This window comes from Artemia franciscana, chromosome 21, assembly GCF_032884065.1.
Source record: "Artemia franciscana chromosome 21, ASM3288406v1, whole genome shotgun sequence".
NCBI lineage: Eukaryota > Metazoa > Arthropoda > Branchiopoda > Anostraca > Artemiidae > Artemia > Artemia franciscana.
This window is the reverse complement of record NC_088883.1, coordinates 23,620,264-23,645,817: the sequence shown is the minus strand read 5'-3', so window position 1 is coordinate 23,645,817 and position 25,554 is coordinate 23,620,264. Positions and strand designations below refer to the sequence as shown.

The following is a 25,554-nucleotide window of genomic DNA, read 5'->3' as shown; positions in this document are numbered from 1 at the left end:
TAAAGTATGGTGGACAAAAGGGTGCCAAATTACCTTAAATCAGCGAAATAAGAATTAAATCCTGTAGAAATGCTGGTTAGTGATGATGATGGTTGGACGTCTCAACAGCATCCCACTCAGTTCGCCATGGCTTTGATGACCATTTTCCATCAACGGCTCTTTTAAAGGCAGCAGTACTGGGGGTAGTGACCGCTTCTTTGGTGAGCAAATTCCACAAACTCACTATTCTATTAGTGAAGAAGTTATTGCGTAGTCTAGTGGCAGCTCTCGTCTGATATAGTTTCCGAATATGTCCCCTAATTCTGGGCAGACTGATCAAGTTGATATGGCTTATTTATTTGCTTTATTTAAAAGGCAGCTAGGAGAATATACCTAAAAACATCTCTCTGCTACATATTTAAGTAAACAAACAGAGGCTAATCTCAAGAGAACTATAAATAATGCTAAATATAATTGCTGGGATACTTTTACAAATAGTCTATCCAGAGAAACATGGTGAGCCAATTATACATAAACTCATAAGCCACATCTGTGGGAAAAAAAACGTCCCCCATCCCACTCTAGTATGAGCTACTATTATAATAATACCCATTACAACAATGATAACGAAAATACAAAATTATTTGCGACTTTTCTAAAAAAGGCTAACATCAAGTAATAAAAGTATCATCACCCCAATCTCAATAAATCTGATATACCAGCCTCGCCCAGGATCTGAGCTGTCCATTCTTAGTTCATGAACTGAATGATGCAATTCAACATTTTAGGGCTAATGCTACTTTTAGCTACAATAATATATACCCTTCATGGATAAAGATTCTCACCCCTTCTTACAAACCGGAACTCCCTAATTTCTTTAACCATGCATCGGCCACATCCACATTCCCCAATGTTTGGAAATGCTCATCTCTTCTATCAATATTAAAGAAAAATAAACCCAAATATGACCATGGGTCTTACAGGCCTATAATGCTTACTCATGTCCTGGAAAAAGTAATGGAGGGAAAAGTAGTGATTTATCATTGATTGCTATGGTTTGTTGAGAAGAATAATATGATACCTCATACACAAACTGGATTCAGGAAACACCACTCATCAACAGATGCTTTTATACTGTTAACAAATGCAATAAATTAATCCCTATCTAAAATCAATGTCCTAGCTGCTGTATTCCTAGACTTTGAAGGGGCATACAACAATGTTAACCACCAGATATTTTTAGTTAAACTTGCAAGTCTTGGATTGCCCCCCCCCCAAGCTAGTATCCTTTATCAAATCTTTCGTAGAAAATCGAATGCAGGATGCAGTCCTGAGCTGCCCCCTCTTCTCCCTATTTCTCTGTAACATGAACCTCCCACACACAAATTTGCAATATGCCAATCTGGTATTATGGGCAACTGGCAACACCTTTGAGATTGCACATTCAAAGTTGTAAAATTCACTTTTCCAATTTGAAAAATTTTCTCAAAATTCTGATTTACCCATTGCAAATTTATCCAGACAAATTTACAAAATTGTGGAAACTAAAACAAAGAATGGAAGGGGGCAGGAGCATAATTTACTATGGGGTGACTGCCCCCTCCAGACCTCAGCTGCTTAAAAATAAATTTCTAAGTAAAACAACTATGAGGCTATATTTGAACAGAGTACAAAAAAGGCATTGAGTAGTATGTTCACCTTATTTGGTGGTCAGTAATATAAACTGTCCCAAATTAACACTTAGGTGACCTTTGACAATCTTTGTTTTACAAAAGTGACACTTTAAGAAGTTGATATAGTGGAGCCTAGTGATCAAATGAGCCACAAAGGAAAAGTTGAGTGATAGCAATTATAGCAAACCAAAAATTTAAATATTGATAATCTGTTCATTCCCAAAGACAACTGCCCCACCAAAGGAAAGCAGCACCTTCTTAAGCTGTTTGATGCCAATGATTCTAGCTTATTTTTCGCTGATTTCTTATCAACATTTTTTTTTTTTTTTTTTTTTTTTTTTTTTTTTAATATGGTGTCCGCTACTACCAAAATTGCATATATATATATATATATATATATATATATATATATATATATATATATATATATATATATATATATATATATATATATATATATCTATATCTATATATATAAAAATAAGTTGTGTGTCTGTCTGTGGATCAGGTGACGTCATGTTTCTGTGTTGACTGACGTCATGAAATTAGTTGTCGTCATTTTTGCTTTGACGGTGACGTCATTCAAGTGACGGTGACGTCATTCAAGATATTTAAGACATATGTTCACGTAGAAATCTATTAATGTTTAAGTTTACAATGACTGATGAACTTACCATGACAAAAGCCGATGAAGATGCTCAAAGAGTCTATGCCAAAAAACTTGCTGCTGATAGAGAAAGTCAGAAAAGAAAGCGTGCCGAGGAACTACCAGAGCAACGCGAAAGCAGACTTGCTGCTAAAAGAGAAAGTGAAAAAAGAAGGCGTGCCGAGGAATCAAAAGAACAGCAAGGAAACAGGCTTGAGGCTGATAGAGAAAGAAAGAACAGAAAGCGTGCCGAGGAATCAAAAGAACAGCAAGGAAACAGGCTTGAGGCTGATAGAGAAAGAAAGAACAGAAAGCGTGCCGAGGAACTACCAGAGCAACGCGGAAGCAGGCTTGCTGCTGATAGAGAAAGTAAGAAAAGAAAGCGTGCCGAGGAATCAGAGCAACCTGAAAGTTATCGCCTGGCATTCAGGTACAACCCAGTCGATGATTATAGCTTGAGTAGATGTGTTCAAATCGGGACAATGTCTAAAATTTGTCCCTATTGCAAGGCCTTGAAATTCAATGGTGAAACAATGGGAATGTGTTGCGCCTCAGGAAAAGTTAAACTTCCTCTATTGGCTGCACCACCAGAGCCATTGAAGACTTTCCTTACTGGAACTACGTCAGAATCTAAGCGTTTTTTGTCAAAAGTCAGAAAATACAACTCATGTTTCCAAATGACGTCGTTTGGAGCCCAAATCGAAAATCCAGATCAATTTATGTCTACTTTCAAAGTAAAAGGGCAAATTTATCATAGAGCAGGGTCCCTTCTACCATTCTCAGGCGAGAATCATAAATTTTTACAATTGTACTTCATCAGTGATAGAAATTCTGAATTGAATGCACGTTGCGAAATTTCTCCCAACGTTGAAAGGACAATCGTTTCCCAATTGCAACATCTTTTCCACGAAAATAATAATTTAGTGCGTCTGTTCAAAACAGCCATCGATTCGATGCCTACTGATACGCATAAAATTGTTATTTCCGCTGACAAAACGCCTCCTGGCCAACATGTGCGTAGATAAAATGCTCCAACTATCGACGAAGTGGCAATCGTTATGGTCGGTGATCAGTTTTTACCTCGAGATATTATTCTTCATAAGCGAAACGCTCAGTTGTTAAGAATTGCTGAAACTCATCGATGCTACGATGCCCTACAATATCCTATCATTTTTTGGGATGGAGCCGACGGCTATCACTTTAATATTAAATTGATGAATCCAGCCACTAACAAAGAAATGAATAAGAAATGCAGTGCAATGCATTATTATTCCTATAGACTAATGATTCGGCAGGATGAAGAAAATTATATTTTAAAATGCCGTGAATTGTTTCACCAATTCGTCGTTGATATGTATGCTAAAATTGAATCAGAACGTTTGCTATATATCCGCCTGAATCAGACCAAGCTCCGCTCTGAACAATACATTCATTTGCGAGATGCAGTTATAAATGACGGTAATACCACAAACGTTGGAAGATTAACAATTTTACCTTCGTCATATACTGGCAGTCCCCGTCATATGCATGAATATGCTCAAGATGCTATTGCGTATGTTCGTCTCTATGGTCGTCCAGATTTATTTATTACATTTACATGTAATCAATCTTGGGACGAGATACTGCAGCTTTTACTTCAAGGACAATCGGCGGTTCATAGGCATGACATTACGGCCCGTGTCTTCCGGCAAAAGTTGAAATCACTGATAAACTACATTGTAAAACTTGAAGTGTTTGGGTCAGTGCGATGCTGGATGTACTCAGTGGAATGGCAAAAACGAGGTTTGCCACACGCACATATACTAATCTGGCTACATAAAAAAATTACTTCGAACGAAATTGATGATGTGATTTCCGCTGAAATACCTGATAAAAATGTCGATAAGGGGTTACATGATATTATTGTAAAAAATATGATACATGGACCTTGCGGTGCACTGAACGAAAATTCACCATGCATGGCCAAAGGAAGGTGCACAAAGCAATATCCTCGACTTTTAGTATCAAACACAATTACTGGCAATGATGGTTACCCACAATATAGAAGAAGATCTACTGAAGATGGCGGTAAAACAGCAATAATAAAGAAGCGTAACGGTACCACCATCGAAGTAGATAACCAGTGGGTTGTTCCATATTCCCCATTATTATCAAAAACATTTAATGCACACATAAACGTTGAATACTGTAACTCCGTAAAGGCAATCAAATACATATGTAAATACGTCAACAAAGGCAGTGACATGGCAGTTTTTGGCTTGCAGCCCGAAATCAAAGATTTCGATGAAATCGTAGAATATCAGGCTGGAAGATACATAAGCAGTAATGAAGCTGTTTGGCGAATTCTTTCATTTCCGATACATGAACGTAGTCCAGCTGTTGTTCACTTAGCGGTACATTTACAGAATGGTCAACGTGTTTATTTCACGGAAACCAACGTGCAACAAAGAGTCCTGAATCCACCGGATACAACATTAACAGCTTTTTTTTCGCTTTGCAAAAATGATTCTTTTGCAAAAAAACTGCTGTATACTGAAGTGCCTTCGTATTACACGTGGAATACTAAAAATAAAGTATTTGAACGTCGAAAACAGGGTAAGTCAGTCGACGGCCAACCTACCATCTTCAAAGATACCACGATAGGAAGACTCTACACCGTTCACCCCAATCAACATGAATGCTTCTTTCTGCGCCTGCTTTTGGTGAATGTACCCGGTCCGACATCCTTTGAGTATTTGAGGACTGTAAATGGTACTATACATGACACTTACCGTAGTGCATGCCAAGCTCTGAATTTATTGGAGAATGACCAACACTGGGATAACTGCATCAATGACGCGTGCGAAACGTCAACCCCAAGTCAAATTCGTGCATTGTTTGGCATCATTTTAACAACTTGCTCTCCATCAGCTCCTACAGAGTTATGGGAAAAATATAAGTCAAAAATGTCCGAAGATATACTCCATCGAAAACAGTTAGAGACGTCAGATATGACTTTTGATTTTACATCAGAAATTTATAACTACACTTTAGTTGTTATAGAAGATCTGTGCGTACGTATGGCAAACAAACCTCTTCAGGATTTGGGAATGCCTTCACCTAACCGTATCGCTGCTGTTTCGACATGTGTAGAATTGGATCGTGAACAAAGTTACAGTACGAGTGATCTATTGTCGTATGTACAAAATAACATTTCCAAGTTAACGTCGGAACAAAAAGACATTTATGATACGATAATGCATTGTGTCGATAACAACGTTGGAGAAATTTTCTTTTTGGATGCGCCAGGAGGTACTGGTAAAACGTTTGTGATAAAACTGATTCTGGCATCAATTCGATCAAAAAATGATATAGCGTTGGCAATTGCGTCGTCCGGAATAGCCGCAACATTGCTGCCTGGTGGAAGAACTGCTCATTCTGCTTTGAAATTGCCTCTGAACTTGCATTCTACAGAAACTCCCACGTGCAATATTTCCAAATCATCTGGGATGGGTAAAGTATTGCAGCAATGCAAACTTATTATTTGGGATGAGTGCACAATGGCACACAAAAAATCGCTCGAGGCTCTGGATCAATGCTTGAAAGATTTGCGAGGGAAGTCCAAACCCTTTGGCAGCACATTAATATTGCTTGCGGGAGATTTCAGGCAAACATTACCTATAATACCTAGATCAACTCCTGCAGACGAAATGAATGCTTGCCTGAAAAATTCTAATTTATGGGCACACGTAAAAACATTAAAATTAACTACAAATATGCGTGTCCGATTGCAAAACGATGACTCTGGTCAAACGTTTTCAGATCAATTGCTGGCAATGGGAAACGGAAAGCTCCCAGTAGACTCAATTTCAGGACGTATACAACTACCTGCTGATTTCTGTAATTTAGTGACGTCCAAAAATGATTTGATTGAAAAAGTATTTCCGAATATTCTAAAAAATTATAAAAATAATAAATGGCTAAGTGAAAGAGCGAGTCTCGCACCCAAAAATATAGACGTCCACGAAATCAACAATATTGTTTTGACCAAGATTCGAGACCAGGCAGTCCTTTACAAGTCAGTCAACACAGTTTTGGAACCAAATGAAGCGGTTAATTATCCATCTGAATTTTTAAATTCCATAGATCTTTCAGGGTTTCCACCACACGTGCTACAACTAAAAATAGGCGTACCAATAATACTTTTAAGAAATATAAACCCACCAAAGCTTTGCAATTGAACTCGACTTGCCGTAAAAAAAAACAATGTAAAACCTAATAGAGGCCACAATCTTGACAGGGCCTTTTAAGGGTGAGGCTGTTCTTATTCCTCGTATTCCCATGATTCCAACGGATCTGCCTTTTCAATTTAAAAGATTGCAATTCCCAATTCGATTAGCATTTGCAATCACCATTAACAAAGCTCAAGGTCAATCATTAGAAAAATGTGGTATAGATCTTAATACTGATTGTTTTTCCCATGGACAATTGTACGTTGCGTGTTCGAGGGTCGGTAAACCTGACAATCTATTTATATGCAGCGACAATTGGACAGCGAAGAATGTTGTATATTCGCAAGTTTTACGCAGTTAATTTGTATTTTGGAACCAAATGAAGCGGTTAATTATCCATCTGAATTTTTAAATTCCATAGATCCTTCAGGGTTTCCACCACACGTGCTACAACTAAAAATAGGCGTACCAATAATCCTTTTAAGAAATATCAACCCACCAAAGCTTTGCAATGGCACGCGACTTGCCGTAAAAAAAAAAATGGAAAACCTAATAGAGGCCACAATCTTGACAGGGCCTTATGAGGGTGAGGCTGTTCTTATTCCTCGCATTCCCATGATTCCAACGGATCTGCTTTTTCAATTTAAAAGATTGCAATTCCCAATTCGATTAGCATTTGCAACCACCATCAACAAAGCTCAAGGGCAATCACTAGAAAAATGCGGTATAGATCTTAATACAGATTGCTTTACCAATGTACAATTGTATGTTGCATCTTTGAGGGTCGGTAAACCTGACAATCTATTTATACGCACAGACAATGGGACAGCGAAGACTGTTGTATATTCACAAGTTTTACGTAGTTAATTTGTATTGTATCTATCTATCTATCTATCTATATAAAAACGAGTTGTGTGTATGCATATTTGTTTGTTTGTAAAAAGAGCGTTTGCATATGACGTCATTATTAGTACATACGGCTTTGTATATGGACAGACAATGAGAAAGCCAAGAATGTTGTATATTCGCAATTTTTACGTAGTTTGAAACACATATATAAATCTATCTATATTCACAGGTGGGACACAGGGACGCAACTACAATGGCGCGTAACTAATATGGCGCGTAACGACTTACGCGCGCGGGGGGGCTTGGGGGGGAGCGAAGCGCCCCACCAACTAGGTGTTGGGGTGGCGCGAAGCGCCACCCCAACAGCTAGTTTTTATATATATAGATAGATGTCCCGGTGTCCCGGTCGTCATTTGTGTCCCGATGTCCCGGTGTGTAATTTCGTCAATCAACAAACATGACGTCATTCGACACACAAACATGACGTCACTCGACACACACACACAGACAATTTATTTATATATATATAGATAGATATAGATTTTCATGATTCTAGCTGAAATAGTTTGATAAATTTACTATGCATGCAAACACAGACAGAATATATGTAAGTATCTTCACAGCGTATCTAATGACAGAAAAATAGAGGCAATTTTACCTTGTGTTTGACTTGGTTTCCAACATAAGAGAGGGGGTTAATACTTATTTGTATATATATAGATTTCAAAAATGTCACATGTTTTTTTCCTCATAAGTAAAAAACTAAAAAGAAAAAAACACCGGGACACAAATGACGACCTGTATATTCGGCTAGTTTACAACAGCCGAACAACAGCTAGTCTATATATAAAAAAATAAGTTGTCTGTGTGTGTGTGTGTGTGTCGAGTGACGTCAGGTTTTTATGTCGACTGACGTCAGTTTGTCGACTGACGTTATTTTAAGGATTGAGCTGTATGCGTCATGAAGTTGTTTGTCGACTGACGTCATGTTTGTCAACTGATGAAATTACATACCGGGACTCAGGGAATATAAATGACGACCGGGAACCTCAAAGAGAAATTACAGATCGGGACACCGGGACACAAATGACGACCGGGACACAGGGAATATAAATGACGACCGGGACACAGGGACACATCGTTAGAATAATGAGGTATAGATCTGAATACGGATTGTTTTTCCCATGGACAATTATATGTTGGATGTTCAAGAGTCAGTAAACCTGAAAATCTATTTATATGCATAGACAATGGGACAGCGAAGAATGTTGTATATTCGCATGTTTTACGTAGTTAAAAACACATATATATATATATATATATCTATCTCTTCACAGGTGGGACACAGGGACGCAACTACAATGAGACGTAACGACTTACGCGCGCGGGAGGGCTTGGGGGGCGCGAAGCGCCCCACCTCTATATATATAAAAATAAGTTGTCTGTGTGTGTCGAGTGACGTCATGTTTGTGTGTCGACTGACGTCATGTTTGTCGACTGACGTCATTATAAGGATTGAGCTGTATGCGTCATGAAGTTGTTCGTCGACTGACGTCATTTTTGTCAACTGATGAAATTACATACCGGGACACCGGGACACAAATGACGACCGGGACACAGGGAATATAAATGACGACCGGGAACCTCAAAGAGAAATTACAGACTGGGACACCCGGACACAAATCATGACCGGGACACAGGGAATATAAATGACGACCGGGACACAGGGACACAACTACAGCGGGGACGCCGGGGGCAAAGGCGGGATATATAAATGACGACCGGGACACAGGGATTGTTCGAATAGAAATTACAGACCGGGACACCGGGACACAAATGACGACCAGGACACCGGGACACGGGGAATATAAATGACGACCGGGACACTCAAAGAGAAATTACAAACTGGGACACCGGGACACAGGGAATATAAATGACGACCGGGACACAGGGACACATCATTAGAATAATGAGGTATAGATCTGAATTTGGATTGTTTTTCCCATGGACAATTATATGTTGCATGTTCAAGAGTCGGTAAACCTGACAATCTATTTATATGCAACATATATATATATATATATATATATATATATATATATATATATATATATATATATATATATATATATATATATATATATATATATATATATATATATATATATATATATATATATATATATATATATCTCTATTCACAGGTGGGACACAGGGACACAGCTACAATGGCGCGTAGCTATTATGGCGCGTAACGACTTACGCGTGGGGGGGGGGAGGGCTTGGGGTGGCGCGAAGCACCAGCCCTACAGCTAGTATATATATATATATATTCCCAAGATACGCTCTTTTGACAATGTACATGCACAAAGCGTATTTTGATTTAGTTCAAATTTTCCTTCAATATTATAAATGTTGTCGTTCGGTAGTAGTAGTGGTGGTAGTTATAGAAGTATAGGTCCCGGCACAGTCCCATCAGACGCCCAAGCTAGAGAAAAGTATCTTAAATCTTTCTTATTTTGTTAATTTATGATTATTATTAATATATAAGTTGTTTAAATCTTAATTGATACGCAAAGTTAAGTAATTATGAAATTATTACTACCTTTAGCACAGTTTACAAGGTAGATCTAGACAGGATTTTTAATCACATTGAAAATAAAATAAAAAATGTTTATAAGAAATCATTAAAAAACAAGCTAGAATCATTGGCATTATAGACATGTTTACAAGGCAGATTAATACAAAAAAAGACATTTTTCTGGTGGCTTCAAATGCAGTAACATATTGTGAAGTGGCTTTTCTTTATAGAGTTCTGGGAAAAGTTCAGTACTTGAAAGCTTAGTTGGTCAATCCTTTTTGCCCAGAGGAACTGGTATAGTCACAAGATGTCCTATTGTTTTACAGCTTATTCACGTTTCCAAAGAGGGCTCTGACTACAAGAGTGAAGAAGAAGGTAATTTTTGTTTATATTGCAGAAGAGGAAGGTAATGTACCATTCTAAAAAAGAAGATTGTATGAAAAACAAACGTTATTTATAAATAGAAGTTGGTTTTATATTTATGTCTTGTTTTCTTTTATTAGGTTCGTTTTCTACCAAATGAATACGTCCAAAAAAAGAACAAGAAACTTTAGCATCTGATAATATTAAACTAAAAAAAAGTATGTTGACTATAAACTGAATAATCTCTGGTTCCCAAAACCTATAGTTAGGTTTAAATCAAGGTATGAAGTTTCAACTATACTAAAAACAGCCTTTATTTCTCCTACTAATTTACATTTCCAAACTTGCTCAGTTTGCGTTTGTGATCGTTAGGCGATGGTCAATATTACTGATCTCAAATGTTCTGCAGTTGCTAATGCAAGACTGCCATATCTGGAAGACATTTCTGTTTTTGGATATATTTCCTATCAAACATGGTGTTCGAGATGATAAGGGTGTGAATACTGCACAGTTTTATGTGCCTTCGTCTGCTGTCATTGCTTCAGTGCGGAGTAACTGGTCCGATAACTTGCTGCTATAACACTTGGCTTTAACACGCGGTGGCTTTGAGGTCAGCCAACATAATCACAACATCATAGGGCGAGGTCTTAGACAGGTCGTTGGGCAACGCTGAATAGAAATTACATTTCGTTTTCGTTTCAGCTCCATTTGTTGGAGCCTAACAGATAGAGATTGTCGCTTTTCAATGCTTCCGACTGAGATTAGCACTTATGATTCTATCTGAGATAGGATGGAATGGCAGTTTATAATTCTTTGACCTATCCTTGAGGACTAGCACAACCCCGGTCTTTCTGGTAATTTGCTGGTCCGACCACAGAAAATGATGCACCTCACCGATGGATTCAGCTCCGTTCCCGTATTACATCTAGGGTGATGAATCGTTTAAGTTTCATTGCCAGAAGTGATGTTCCTTTAGGAAAATTCAAGGTCAAAACACTCCAGATGGCAATATGGCGGCTACTTTAGAGTAAAAGATTTTAATGACAGTCATTTTTGGTCCAGGGACAGACAATGGTTAGGATAAAGGAAGATTCTTCATATGAGGCAGTTTTTACGCTTTTCATTGCGATCAGTTTCAGGTGGAAGGTTGGAAGCCCAAAAAAACCCTAGGCCTGGGATTTGAGTAGAGCTAGGTAAACCTAGATACGCTCCCTGGGGTGGGCTCCACCTGCCAGTGAGGTTGAGGTCAGCCTTTTATAATGTAGTATTGTGTTTGGATAATCCATACCCAGAGGCACATGATTAGCAGAGCCTTATCCTGGACGAACCCCATCCTTTATAATTACGTGAAATTAAATACCGAAGTTATCTAGTTTTTGTTACACGTATCAGTTTGTTTTTTTTTTGGGGGGGGGAGGAAGTCCACTCAAAAGGTTTCTATGAAACGCTTGACAACTATGGTGTTTCTCATTATGTTTACTAGCAAAAAAGTATGAAACATTATTCGTTCTTGGGTAGGTCAAAAGTAGATGGCAGTAACGTATTTAATCTCGTAGGTCTATGTATGTTAAAATTTAATCTATATTCCTCCATTCTTCTCTCTCTTGCAACCCCCTCAACCTCTCCTCCTCCAAGCATAAAAAGAGCGATTTTGGATCTCTAAGTTCTTAAGAATTATTAAAAAAATTTAACATCTTTGTATTATATATTTCAATATTTTCGGGTGTTAGTCACAAACTGGCCTGTCCTTCCCTATTTTGTGAATTTTATCGATGTTTTCTCGTTTCCCTGTTTTCGGTTGATTGTGAATCTTATCAGAAAATGACCTTATTCAGGTGTGTCTTCGTTGTAGTATCAGTAAAGGAAAGAATTTCATCCTTTTTGGTATCCTCTTATTTTTGTTTCATTCAGTTTATAAGAATCGTAAAAAAATTTCTGCTTTTTATTTTTTTTCTCTTTCTTTCTTTTGTTTTTTCTTTTTCGTCTTTCCTTTGCTTTGTTTCTTTTGTCTGATTTTGAGCAGGATTGATTTAATTTATATACTTATTGCATTTAACTTATTTTATGAGTGATATTTTAATCTTCATAATCGTTTTTTTATTTAGTGCTTAGTTGAAACAGTCTTTCCCCTTCTTTACAAGCCTAAGAGCCTTTTGGGGAATAACACCAGGTTTTTCTTTCCATGTTTAGTTAATTATGAATAACTCCTATCTTCTACTTATAAAACTAACTTATTTTTTTAATTATTTGATCAAACGCTAATAAATAATTTCTGAACTAAAATGTAAATTAACTTGCATAACTTTTGTTTTAGGTACGGGCGATTATGATGAGTGGGCCAGATTTTTGCACACAAATACAGTTTTTACAGACTTCAGAAAAGTTCAAGAAGAGATTCAAGCATACACCAATAAAATTGCTGGAAGTAACAAGGGAGTTAGTAGCGATGCTTTATACTTGAAGGTATATTCTCAAAAAGTGGTGAACTTAACGCTGGTGGACCTGCCCGGCCTAACAAAGGTAATTTTTGGAGAAAAAATACCATGACTATCTGGAGATAAAACAACCATGGTAACTTAGAAGTTAGCCAAGATGAATTTCTATTTGTGAAACTGATCCAGGCTTGAAAACTACTACTGCTACTCCTGACAACTCACTGCAGCACCAAACCGACTGAGGCCAACACAGCTTTGCCTAATCCTCCCCCATCCTAATCTATTTAAAGCTTCCCTCCCCCCCCACACCTAGAACTTCCTTTTTCCCGCGACTCTTTCCTTACAACATCCTCCTACCCAATTCGGGATGACCTGCTTTTGGTTTAGCCCTAGACGGTTGGCCGACAAGGACAATGTTTGGCAGTCTGTAATCCTTCATTCATTCCTATGAAGCTTGCAAATTCCCTGTAAATTATATTAAAGCAAATAAACCATCTTATTTGAATTCTAAATAAAAATAAAATTCTAAAATAGACGAAACTGAAAATTTTTACATATTTTTACAGAGACAGGTGTAAGAGCTGTTACTTAACCTTGCGGGAGCGAGGATCGAGCCCCGGGTCCTGTATTGGCAAGCTTCCTTGAACTAACTTCCAGTTAAATCAATCCTAATTGAAGCCATTTTCAATTTTGCGACTTTTCATGTTTTTAAAGTTTTTAACTTTTTTTACATTTTGACTTTTTCTATTCAATCTTATTATAAAAGGTATATTCCCTGTATTTAGTATATACCCTTATATTAAATGTATATATATATATATATATATATATATATATATATATATATATATATATATATATATATATATATATATATATATATATATATATATATATATATATATATATACCCTAGACAGTGTACGCATATTCCCTAGTATATTCCCTGATTCAAGTATACTTTAACGAGGTAAATTCTTGGACATGTGCCTGGATCTCATAATAAAAAACTGGTTCTTTTTTTTTGGGGGGGGGGGGGGGCAAATATCTGGATTGTAAAGAATTCGCTGCTGTGCTACCTATTCGCAGAAAAGTGATATCGTAGAAGTTCGGGGATTCAAAATTCGTGGAAATCCCCGGGTTTTCAGGGATCTCCCTTAGAATCTTGCCAAAAACGAAGCGCTTGGCCCTAGGGGTGTCAAAATTTTTAATCCGGTCCTGTTAATATTATTGAATTAATATCATTATTTTAATGATAATTAAGTTTGATTCAATAATATTAATTATTAATCGTTTCCAATATTAATTTTTAACATTAATTAATCAATTATATTAATATCCTTAGATAAATCCTCTGAGAACATCTAGCATGTTTTTTAAAAATAATATAAATTCGAATTCTCTTATCTATTCATATTCGTGTTCCCTGTATAACCTACTTTTGAGATTTATAAAAATAAAATATTCTTGAAAGAAATACCTCTAAAATCCTATAAAATTTTGGGAATTACTTTGACATGCATAAAAAACTTCCTAACTACGACAGAGCACATACGCGGGATTTTGTCTCGGAAGGGGCAAACACTTAAAAGGGGGAACACCAGCAAGTTGCAAAGTAGACGAAAAGCACGTGGTATTGTGGGCAAATGATTGGGTATTCCCGTCACCTGGTGTATATCATTGAACATCTCATACGCCGTACAGTTCTGTCATACTTTGCACGTCCCCAAAATGCTTGGCACACTAGTCAAAACGCTTGCCACAGTTCCGCCACACTTGGCACGCGACACCTGTGTAAAGAATTTTTAAGAGTGGGTAACCCCTCGATTGTGAGGAAGAGTGGAAAAATCTTTGGATTTCAGAGCCACAAGGCCTGAACTTCCACTTCCTCTTCGTATATTCTATGCTGATCAACCATTAAAAAGCCATAAAAAAGTAAGCAATTATTACGGGAATTCTACTTTTTTCACATAAAAACAAAGCTATCCTATAATCCGCCACACTTGGCACGCGACACCTGTGTAAAGAATTTTGAGAGCGGGTAACCCCTCGGTTGTGAGGAAGAGTGGAAAAATCTTTGGATTCCAGAGCCACAAGGCCTGAACTTCCACTTCTTCTTCGTATATTCTATGCTGATGAACCAGTCATAAAAAAGTAAGCAATTATTACGGGAATTCTGTTTTTTTCCTATAAAAACAAAGCTATCCTATAATAGAATTTAGTAGTCTTTATTTTTCCTTGTTTCTGACGTGGAATTGTTGGGTATGTCTTCTCACCTACACCTCATATAGAAACTAAACTTAGCTCAGTGACACGCGATTAGCTTTATAATATGTTTTTCATTACTAGTCTTAAAGTATGAAATCCTGAATAACAGATGATTAATAGACAGTTGTCGCGTCAAAAACATGGGAGCTGTTCCCGCTATCTACTAGTGATTTACCCTGAGTTCAATATAGATTATAGCAATTGATCTTTTTTCCTGATTTTCATTAGAAAGTACATCCTCTTTGGTATTTTCATTGAAAAAATCGATAAAAAACTGAATTGAACCAACATTCTCTAGATTTTGAAAAATACATTTTGCCACCTGACCAACACCACCTCACCTCAACCCCACCTGCATGGTATGGGGATTTTGATCTTTCTCCATTAGATTTCGAAAAAAAATATGTTATTTTCATATCAATACCTTTTTTGGTATTTCTATTGAAAAGAAAATTAACCCCCCCTCCTCCTTTTGCTTAAATTTTTAAAATATAGTTTCCTCTCCTTAACATTTTCATAGATTGATGCCGCCGTTTTACCATAACAGTAACAACTAAAAACAAATGGGTTGAAAAACATTGGAAATGGACTGACGATACATCGATTTCTTTTGACTAGACAGGAATTGCCAACTTTCCTACCTCGACTTCCCTAGCCAATTAAAACGATTCTATTTGAAAGAGAATGGTTTTTGTTGGCTGTAAGTGATTCCAATATATTTGTAAACAACATCGATAAAACTAAAAAAAAAAAAAAAAAAAAAAAAAAAAACGATACTACGGCCAGTAAAGAGAAAAGAGATCAAGGACTAAAACAATGGGGGTATTTCGCCTGTATGTAAACTAGGTGTCTTCAGCACAAGATAATAAGAAAAAACACTAAACTAAAAACAAATAAAACCACCACCAATATTTGTATTTATTAATATTGGTGGTGGTTTTATTTTTTTTTAGTTTGGTGTTTTTTCTTTTTATCTTGTGCTGTAGATGCCTAGTTTACATATAGGCGAAATATCCGCGTTGTTTTAGTCTTTCATCTCTTTTTTTTCATTGAGTTGTATCTCTTTTTGTTCTTTTTTGTCATAGCTGGCCAGTTCGGCTTAAGAACTTTCATTTGTTACAGTAGTAAGTAACTTCATGATTTATTATGGGGGCGGAACGTTTGTAGTTATCAGGTGTTATATTTTAAGCAATCAAAATCAAAGTTTAAAAAATCGACGAGAGAATCTTTCTTGAAATTTCACGAATGCTTGTAGACCCTGATTCAGCTGAGAGCAAAAGAGTATGTTCCATTCAAGATCGTATCCAGCGGGGGGATTACCAGGGTTGAATCCCCTTTCTACAAAATTGTTGTGCGAATCGCAAAAAAGCAACAGAAATACACATATAAATTTGTTTTCTGAGCTACGGCCTTAATACCATTTTATGGCTACGGCCTTAATGGCATTAGAGGCCACAATATTTTCGTATTTGTGCTGTTTTTATGTGGAAGTCATGTAATTTTTAGTGTTTATAATCAATTTAAATATAACGGATTTCGATTCAGCTTATAGTCCTATAGGCGGAAATAATTGAAAATTCTCAATCAGTTAAAAAATATTAACTAATCTTTTTAATCTATTCTTGTTCTCTTGTGATTTTGTTTCAAAGCTTTTTTATAAATGTCAATAGTTACTACCACTTACTATATTCGGTGGGCTTGGTCAACTGTAGTCGACTATAGCAAATTGGTTGGAATGAAAATAGTAAGAAAGGCAGAGCCAAATGCCTGTAAATTTTGAGGGCCAGAATGATTATAAATAATTTTTGAGACCACACTGGCTAATCATGACAAAACAAAAAGCCACAAGGAGAGAAACGAGAACAATAAGAGCCAGTGAATAAGTTTAGTTTCAGTGTTTATTTTGAGGTTTTGTTTTTAAAAGCCCTTTGGACTTTTATTTGTACATTTCCTTTTATTATTCTGCACTGAGGACGGTTGAGTGGGGGTCTCAACCGAAATATTTTTTTCTTTTGTTTTTTTGCTGGCTATTATTGTCCTCGTTTCTCTCTTCTTCGTGGTTTTTGTTTTGGAATGATTATAGTAACTTTGGGTGGAAATTGTAACAGGGTTGAACAGCCTTGTCAGGGAAGTAACTGCGAGAGACTCTAGCTACTTTTCAGATAAAACCTTCTTGGTTAGGTAATGCAATTGTTAGTGATGGCAAAAAACGTAAAAAAAAGCTAGATATTTTGGAATTGGAGATCGGATTGAGATGGAGTTGGGATTGGAATCGAAAATTTTTCGGCGTCTCTCATCACCTATAAATTCTTATGCACTATTGTGTTTCTATTATTAATCTGATAAGGATCCACCTACGCAATACGATCCAGTTTTTTCTTTTTAATATGATGACCTCAGTAAATCAGGAATCTACGAATTCCATCTGTATCTTATCTGTCCACTTTGTTATTTGAAGAGCTGATACGGGGAGTGACAGACAAAAATGTTGACACTTTTTCCTTGGCCTATAAAAATTATTATTCTTTTACGGATTCAGATAGCCCTCAAAGATGATAGGCTTCACTATATTTGATTATCTAACTTGCGGTTATAAACCGAACAAAAACACGTATCAATTTGTCGCTTGAAAGGTGTGGTTACGCGAGAGTGGAGCCTTTCCCCCGACGTTTTGAGTGCCAACAATGGCAAGCACAACAAAGCTAATATAACAAAGAAAAGCAGTATAATAAAATAGACTAACAGATCAGTAGAACAGAAGAAGTAAAGCTGCATTGACAATTAGAAGTATTTACAAACAGTATAGACCGCCACTCATATTTCGTATTCATCATGTTCATCATTTATTATTAACCCACAAAGATATCCCAATCGAGGATAGAACAAGCAAACTAAATTAATAAAACGACTAAAAAACTAAACACTTATCCTATAATATACATAAATGACAAGAGAAAATATAATTTCACTAATGAAATTATATCTTTCACTAATCCAAGAGTCTCTAGTCCAGAGTGGTAGGCCTAACAAGAACTTACAAAATCGATAAAAGCATGACCGGATGGTACGTTTGTTTCGATCGGTTAATAGAGCCCAAAACGGGGAAAGACCAATAACGTGTGGCTGCACCAGCGCATTGAAAAGCCTTGCTCTGATATGTCTATTATAATTTGCCTTGGCAGATATAAGTAGACCAAAAGATTTTTGGATCTTGCTGGTCAAATGTTCAACTAGCAGTGATCTTGTAGATCTCACATCACAACCGATTGGGAGCCCGAGGTAAGCTAAACTAGGCGCTGGTCTCACGACACAATTTCCAAGTCGGATATCAGGAACGTCATCTGAGCTTTGACGGTTGAAAACAACAATTTCGCTGTTACTTTTGTTAAAAGACAGGTTTAATTCGGAATAAGTGTTGCTTAGAACATCGAAGTTCTTCTCTATCATCCCAAAAGAACGGCTTAAATTTAGTATATCATTGGCATAATTTAACAGTGATATATCTATACCTCTAAACACAAGACTCATCTCAACATCTTTTCGTGATTCTATAACACTATTGTCATAAAGGGGAGGGGTTCTATATAGTATAGGCTCATTAGAAAAAAAATATATAACCATAAATTGCACGAGAGATAGCCAAAAAGAAACTGTGCAGGGCCAATAAAGGGTGCCATAATTCGTAGTATCTCAGGTAGTTTATAGCAGCATACGGAGGATTGTCTCCAGACCACATCACACACACTCTCCGGAATCACAGTCCGCACATACGTATAGAAAAACTAGAATGCGTTGATATCACCTGCGGTCTCCTAAATTGACTGATTTCTAACACTGTAGCTATGACACTCAACTGTGGTTAAAATTATATTAAGAGATAATATAATTTTTTGTGAGACTTGCTGCTTATTTGTGTTTAGGTCACGTATTGCGCATGGTAGATGTCACTCGCTGTTGACACCGTCGATGTCTCCTTGGATGTATACCTTATTTTTCCTCTCAACAGCAGAGCTTGTGTAGACACCAGTTGCGTGGAGTCGTATCTTGCCCATAGAGGGATTTCAACACACATCTTTAGACTATGTGTTAACCTCCAGTGCTCCCACAGCCAATCAGTTCGGAAAGATCTTGGCTCTATTCCGGGAGTGAAAACAGAAATTTATGTTGTGACCTACAGCTGTGTTCGAAATCCAGTTTCCAGCTGCGAGAGTGGTTGGTTTTGACGCAGCGCCAATTATTGTCGCGACGATAGCTATGTGTTGCTTTGAAAAATGTTTGCGCAACTGGTGTCTATATAGCCTGTCATTATATCATTATATATATGTCATTATATAGGCTGCTCAACAGAGTTATTTCTAGTTGTTCCATGGTCAACCTCAGCCACTTTGTTACTGTGAATTGAAACTCGCTTCAACAATCCATCCTGAACCGTGTTCATCAAAAATCTTCGGGATTTTTTTTTTTAATATAGCTTGAGGGTAACACAGTGGCAAATCAGGACCCAGAGTCTATCCTGGCTACCGCAGGACTGACGGAGAAGGTCCCGTCGGTCTAATATATTCTCATGAAACATCATTTGATACCCCATGCACCATAGATGGCCCAGGGGGAACTGTTTATTTATTATTATTGTTTTGGTTTATGGTTTATGTTATTTTTTATTATCTGTATTATTATTGTTTCATATTTTTGTTTGATTTATTATTATTTACTATTATTGTAATCATAATAGGAAATTGTTTCGTTAGTTTGCGTTTTCTCTTGTTTCTCTAGCTCCTTCTCTTTTACTCCTGTGTCTCAAGATCCGTTTTTCTCCTCATTCTCACCCTGTTAATAACCTATTTTAGCCTCCAATTGCACAGAAGGAGAGTTGCAGTGTTTTTTAACCCTAAAAATAAACGCAAATCCATTCCAAACAGTGTTAGTGTAAATGTTCTTTTTGATATTTTTCTTCAAGTATTTCGTTTTTTGTTTTGTTTTGTTTCTTTAATTGTGATAGGAAGAAAACATCAGCTACATTTTCTGCTGTATCTTTAGCTGCTCCTATTTTCCTCCTTCGCCCCAATCTCCGTTTCTTTCCTCATTTTCATGCTGTCAGTAATCCCCAATCTCTCCCCACTGCTCCCCTCTTTTTTTCTTGTTTTTTACCGAATGAATAGTTTATAGATGTTCTTTTTGCCTCCTGATTTTGACGACTCCAGAGAGTCGTCAGTGCTTTAAATGCTAAGAATAAATGAAAATCAATTCCGAAAAGTGCTAATCTAAATTTCACTTTCGATTTTTCTCTTCATTTATTTTTTTTTTTTTTTTCAGCCATTTTCATTTGTCTTTGTATTGTAATTGTAATAGATAAAAGCTTGTTTAGTTTGCATTTTCTCTTGTTTCTCTATCTCTTCTTCTCTTCCTCCTATGTTCGTTTCTGTTTCTGTCTCCGTTTCTGTTCTCAAATTCTCCCAACCTGAAATCTCACTTCCTCTTCTTCCTCTCTCAAGCTTCTTTTATTGTGAGGGAATGATCAGCGTTATTTAAACTACAGTGCTATATACAGGGTGAATGTCCACAAATTGGTTAATGTTGACATTCACTGGTGAATGTCCGAAATACTTTTTTTTCTCTCCTTGGATTTAGTCAATGCTGCCAGTCAATTTTTTCAATATAAAGCAAGGTTTGATGCTGACACATTAGGTTAGGTTTGGTTAGACGAGGTTAGGTTGGCTTAGGTTAGCTTAATCCTAATCTAGCTTAACCTAACCTTGTATAAACTGACATAATCTAACCTAACTTTAACTTTTATCATCATAGGTTGCATAAGACTGAAAAAGCTGACTCGCATAACTAATTGAATCAGAGAGACAGAGACACTTTTATTATACGTATCATAAGTATACAAGAGAACCACATCATCCACTTTCGAAAGTCAAAGACTTGTTTGTAGTGGCTAATAAACATTCAATGAACAACAATACCGACAACATTAAAAAAAAATGAAATGAAATGAGACAAAAAAGTGGGGAAAGATAAGAAAAAAAAATCACACTTAAAAAACAAGACAATAAACCATCCCATTTATATTATTTACTTAATATCTTCCCAGAAGGTGATTCTTCAGTCTACTCTTAAACTGGCCAACATTTTCTGATAACCTTATACTCATTGGTAAAGAATTCCATACTACTGGTCCTGCAATCGAAACACAGAAAAGGGAATTTTGAAGATTCACCGATGAATGTCGACATTAACTAGATTTCAGACATGCAACATATATATATATATATATATATATATATATATATATATATATATATATATATATATATATATATATATATATATATATATATATATATGTATATATATATATATATATATATATATATATATATATATATATATATATATAAATATATATATATATATATATATATACATATATATATATAAATATATATATATAATATATATATATATATATATATATATATATATATATATATATATATATATATATATATATATATATATATATATATATATATATATATATATATATATATATATATATATATATATATATATATATATATATATATATATATAAATCAGGGACGTATCCAGGATTTTTTTTAGGGTGTTTTTACAAAAGAATTTCTTTTTTGAGGGAGGGGGGTACAAAAAACTTTAAAAAACCCATCCAAAATTTATTTATGTTACATTTTACGAATTGGACAAACATTTCGGAAGCAGGGAGGGGGGTCAAAATTTCATTATGAATGGGCCTTAAGAAACTTGCCCATATTCCACAAAACCCTACTGTTTTTCTGTGAAATGCCGAAAATGGGAATGTAGGAAGTCGTCGTATATAAATTTATTTTTAAGGAACTGACGCAATGGACGTTCTCTGTGGAAGGGTTATTCCGGTGAAGTTAGGCATAATCGGCGTGGTGAATCGGTCCCAACAGGGTATTGTAAATAATAAGAAGTTTTGAAGGATGAGGCATTGTTCCTTCAGCGGAAGTATCTGACGCTTGCAAGCCAAAATGGGACACCCCACTTATCTAAGACGTTGAATAGACTTTTATTGCATCACATTCGGAAATGCCTACCTGATTTGAAGGTAATTGGATTAAACCCCCTTCCAAACGTTTGCTTAGCTTATAATTAATTTTTAGGCAACATAATGGATCAATCAGATTGCTTATTAAAGAGGATGAAAATTATGATTGGTTAATAATTAGTTAATAAAATATTTATTCCAAAAAATTGACTATCACAAGCCCAGATTGATGGAATTTGCATTTCATTGTAAAAAAACGACGAATAAAATAGAAGCCCAGTAAATTGAAAAAAAGGGAAAATAACTTGACATCAAAAACATAAAATGGCTGAAAGCGAATGTTCATATAAAACTGTCTAAAGAATACATTAGTACAAAGTATACATAAGCATAGACAATCAGGGTATCCCTAGACATTGATGTCTAGGGAAAAATTTTACGTTTGAAGAAGATGTCTGTTGGCATGCTCTGTCCCCGCTTTTTCTGCTCTGTGCCGGTAGCATGCCAATACAATATTAAAAAGATTGTTGTAATGGGAGGGGCTCTATCACCACTTACGCTAAAAATAAGCGTAAAACAAAGATATTCGTATTCGTATTTTTCGTATTCGTTTATTTAAATAGCTATCGTAGCACTCAAAAATGAACGCTAAATTACGCTACTTTTACAATCACAAAATTACAATTAACACTTGTTAAATGTTCTTACGAAATATGGTACAAAGGAGTTTGCAAATCTGTTCGTACGGCACTTGACTGGCTCTAGTTTGTTGTAATGCCTAGTATGTCTGCTGATTGATGCGGATGGTGGAAGTATGGATCGGTGCTTCTCGTTTGTTAATAGTGATTTCCCAAATTTCATTATTAGCTCATGTCTTCGATCGAATAAGGTGGGCAAATTCAAGAGCTCAAGGGCACTTTCGTAGCTGCTGAAACTGGGTTCAAGTATTATTCTAGTAGCGCGTCTTTGGACATGTTCTAGTTCATCTGTCATGTAAGCTATGTTCTGAGTTTGGGGACCCCAAACGGGACAGCAATACTCGAGGAAAGGCCTGATGTAGGTTGTATACGCCAGCAGGAGCTGACGATCAGAGAAGCCTAACCTGCGCACACTTGTTAAACTCTGGATTGAATAGTGAACCTTGTGCACAATATTGTCTACATGCAGCTTAAACGAGCAGTCACTTGTAAATGTTACGCTTAGGATTGTTGCAGAGGAAACAATTGGAAACAGAGCATCTGGGATAGTGATATCCCGCTTGAGTGGATTAAATCGTAAAACTTTTGATTTCTGTTCATTCACTTGTAGACTATTCGACTTACACTGGTTGATGAAGTCTGTGAAGAAAGTCGGGTCAGACTGCTGCTTTGTTACTGCATTTTCGACTATATATTTGAGAAGTGCAGATAAGTCATCAACAAACTTGAAACGCTCTTCAAATTCTGCAAGGATAGGGTTGATAACGGCAAGAAATAAAAGAGTAGCTAATTTCGTTCCTTGGGGGCATCCACAGGTTAATTCTGACCACTCAGAGTAGGGATCTTCTGCAAACAAAGGGTAAACTGATTGCTGTCTCCCTTGTAAAAATTCTCTCACTAATAGTAGTATTTGTGTTTTAGCTCCCATTTCTTTCAGATTTGTGAATGCAGTCATGTGTTTGATAAGGTCGAATGCTTTTCGGTAGTCCGCCAGAAATAAGTCGACAGTACTATTAGAAGTGTCCAACCACTGGACGATTAAGTGATACATTTGCACTAGATATATTGAAGTGCTAATGCCTCGTATGCAACCATATTGGTACGGATCGATCGCAGGAGCAATTTGTTCTAACAAACAACGGTAGATAAAACCTTCAGCTACTTTTGCTAAGTTAGGAGTTATCGATATTGGTCTCAGTTGGTCATAGGACTCGGGTGTCTTGACTTTCGGTATAACACAGACATATGCAGCTTTCCACATCTTCGGAAATGATTGTTCTGAAAAACATTGGTTTATCACTGATGCAATAGGCTTGGCTAAGAAAGGTGAGTACTCTTTCAGTAATTTCACGGGGAGTTCACCTGGGTATGAGGCACAGTTGTTACGTAGTCGTCCAATTGCATAGTGAACTGCCATTTCTGACACCTCTACGATTTTATCAGAACTTAGGTGTTAATTATGTCACACATTTGTTCATCACTTACGGTTGCGTGGGTAGTGCAAATCTGAGTAAAGAATTCGTTGACTTCCGAGGCTTTTATCAGACTATCGTCTGGGTTATTAATTCGTATTTCGTTTCCTTTCTTTTTCCCACTAAGCCGTTTTACTGCGTCATGCCACTTATGAGAATCTGACTTGAGGAGTGGTGCTATTTTTTCCCGTACATATCTTTTTCTGGAAGCTCGGAGGGCTGAGACGACTTTGTTTCTTATTTGTTTGCATTCAGTATGTCTCCTGCAGCATGGAGTTTGCATCGTTCTTTGATCATTTTTTTTTATATTAGTATCTAACCACGGCTTATCCGTCTCACATATCGTGCGTTCTTTAACTGAAAAAAATTCATGGCACATTTGCTGCGGAATCGAGTATAATGTCTCGACCTTTTCATCAATATTTGTTATAACACAAATTGGATCAAAGTCAAAGTTAGCGATCCACCTGCCAAATGTTTGAATGGAGCTTTCACTGACGGGTCTATAAACTATTTTAACCTTTTTTGGTTTTGGTATATTATTTCTACTCTTTGGTTTCCACCAGAGAACGTTGTGGTCTGACTTAGCGAGTGGTCCGAGGGAAACTGGTGGTTCATAAAACACCTCAAGATTCGTTAGTATGAGGTCTAGTATACTTCCACTTTCATGAGTGGGAACATCGACCACTAGGTCCCGGAAGTCAAGAGATATTATATATAAATTTTTTAATTTACCCCCCCCCCCCCATTAGATATTGAAATTATATCCCCCATAAATTTTGTGAATTAACATCACTGGGTGGATTGTCTCTGCGTGGCAATACTGGGTATTGGGGCTAAGTCCGAGCTGTCATTAGAGACCCGATCACTTCGGGTCTTTAAACCTTCTTAAACAAAATTGTCTATTGAAGATTATAATATTGATTATTTTTATTTCATTTCTGATACTGTCATCTTCTAGACCATAAAAAGTAAATAATCCTTCGTTGAAGATATTTTTTTCTTTTTTGTGTCTGCTATTTTGTCTTACTTTATATTGTGTAGTTTCTTATCTAGATGTTTTGAAAGGTGATTCTTGTCGCGTTATGATATCTCCAGACTTGTTATCTCATATCTCGAAGCCATTTGCAATATGTCTTAGAGTCAGGCGTGGATCCAGATTATATTCTGCTTAAGCGGCGTTCAAACGCGAGCTGAGCTAGACATCAATGTCTAACCATCGCTACGTTGGACTAATCAGGGGTGCTTATAAAAGAGAAAACAAATTGTGATTGGTTGATAATGATTATGGCTGATAATTGAGGTCCCCCTAATCATGGTTGTGA

At 36.5% G+C, this 25,554-nt stretch overlaps 1 protein-coding gene across 1 annotated transcript in view; it reads left to right on the top strand.

Annotated features, from left to right (window-relative positions):
- The window catches only part of LOC136040709 (uncharacterized), a 51,667-nt gene that overhangs the window by 12,210 nt on the left and 13,903 nt on the right, over positions 1–25,554 (top strand). The window contains exons 3-4 of the mRNA XM_065725012.1: positions 10,170–10,314; positions 12,617–12,822. Of these exons, the coding sequence (XP_065581084.1) occupies positions 10,170–10,314; positions 12,617–12,822 (351 nt within the window). The remainder of the gene's footprint in view (positions 1–10,169; positions 10,315–12,616; positions 12,823–25,554) is intronic.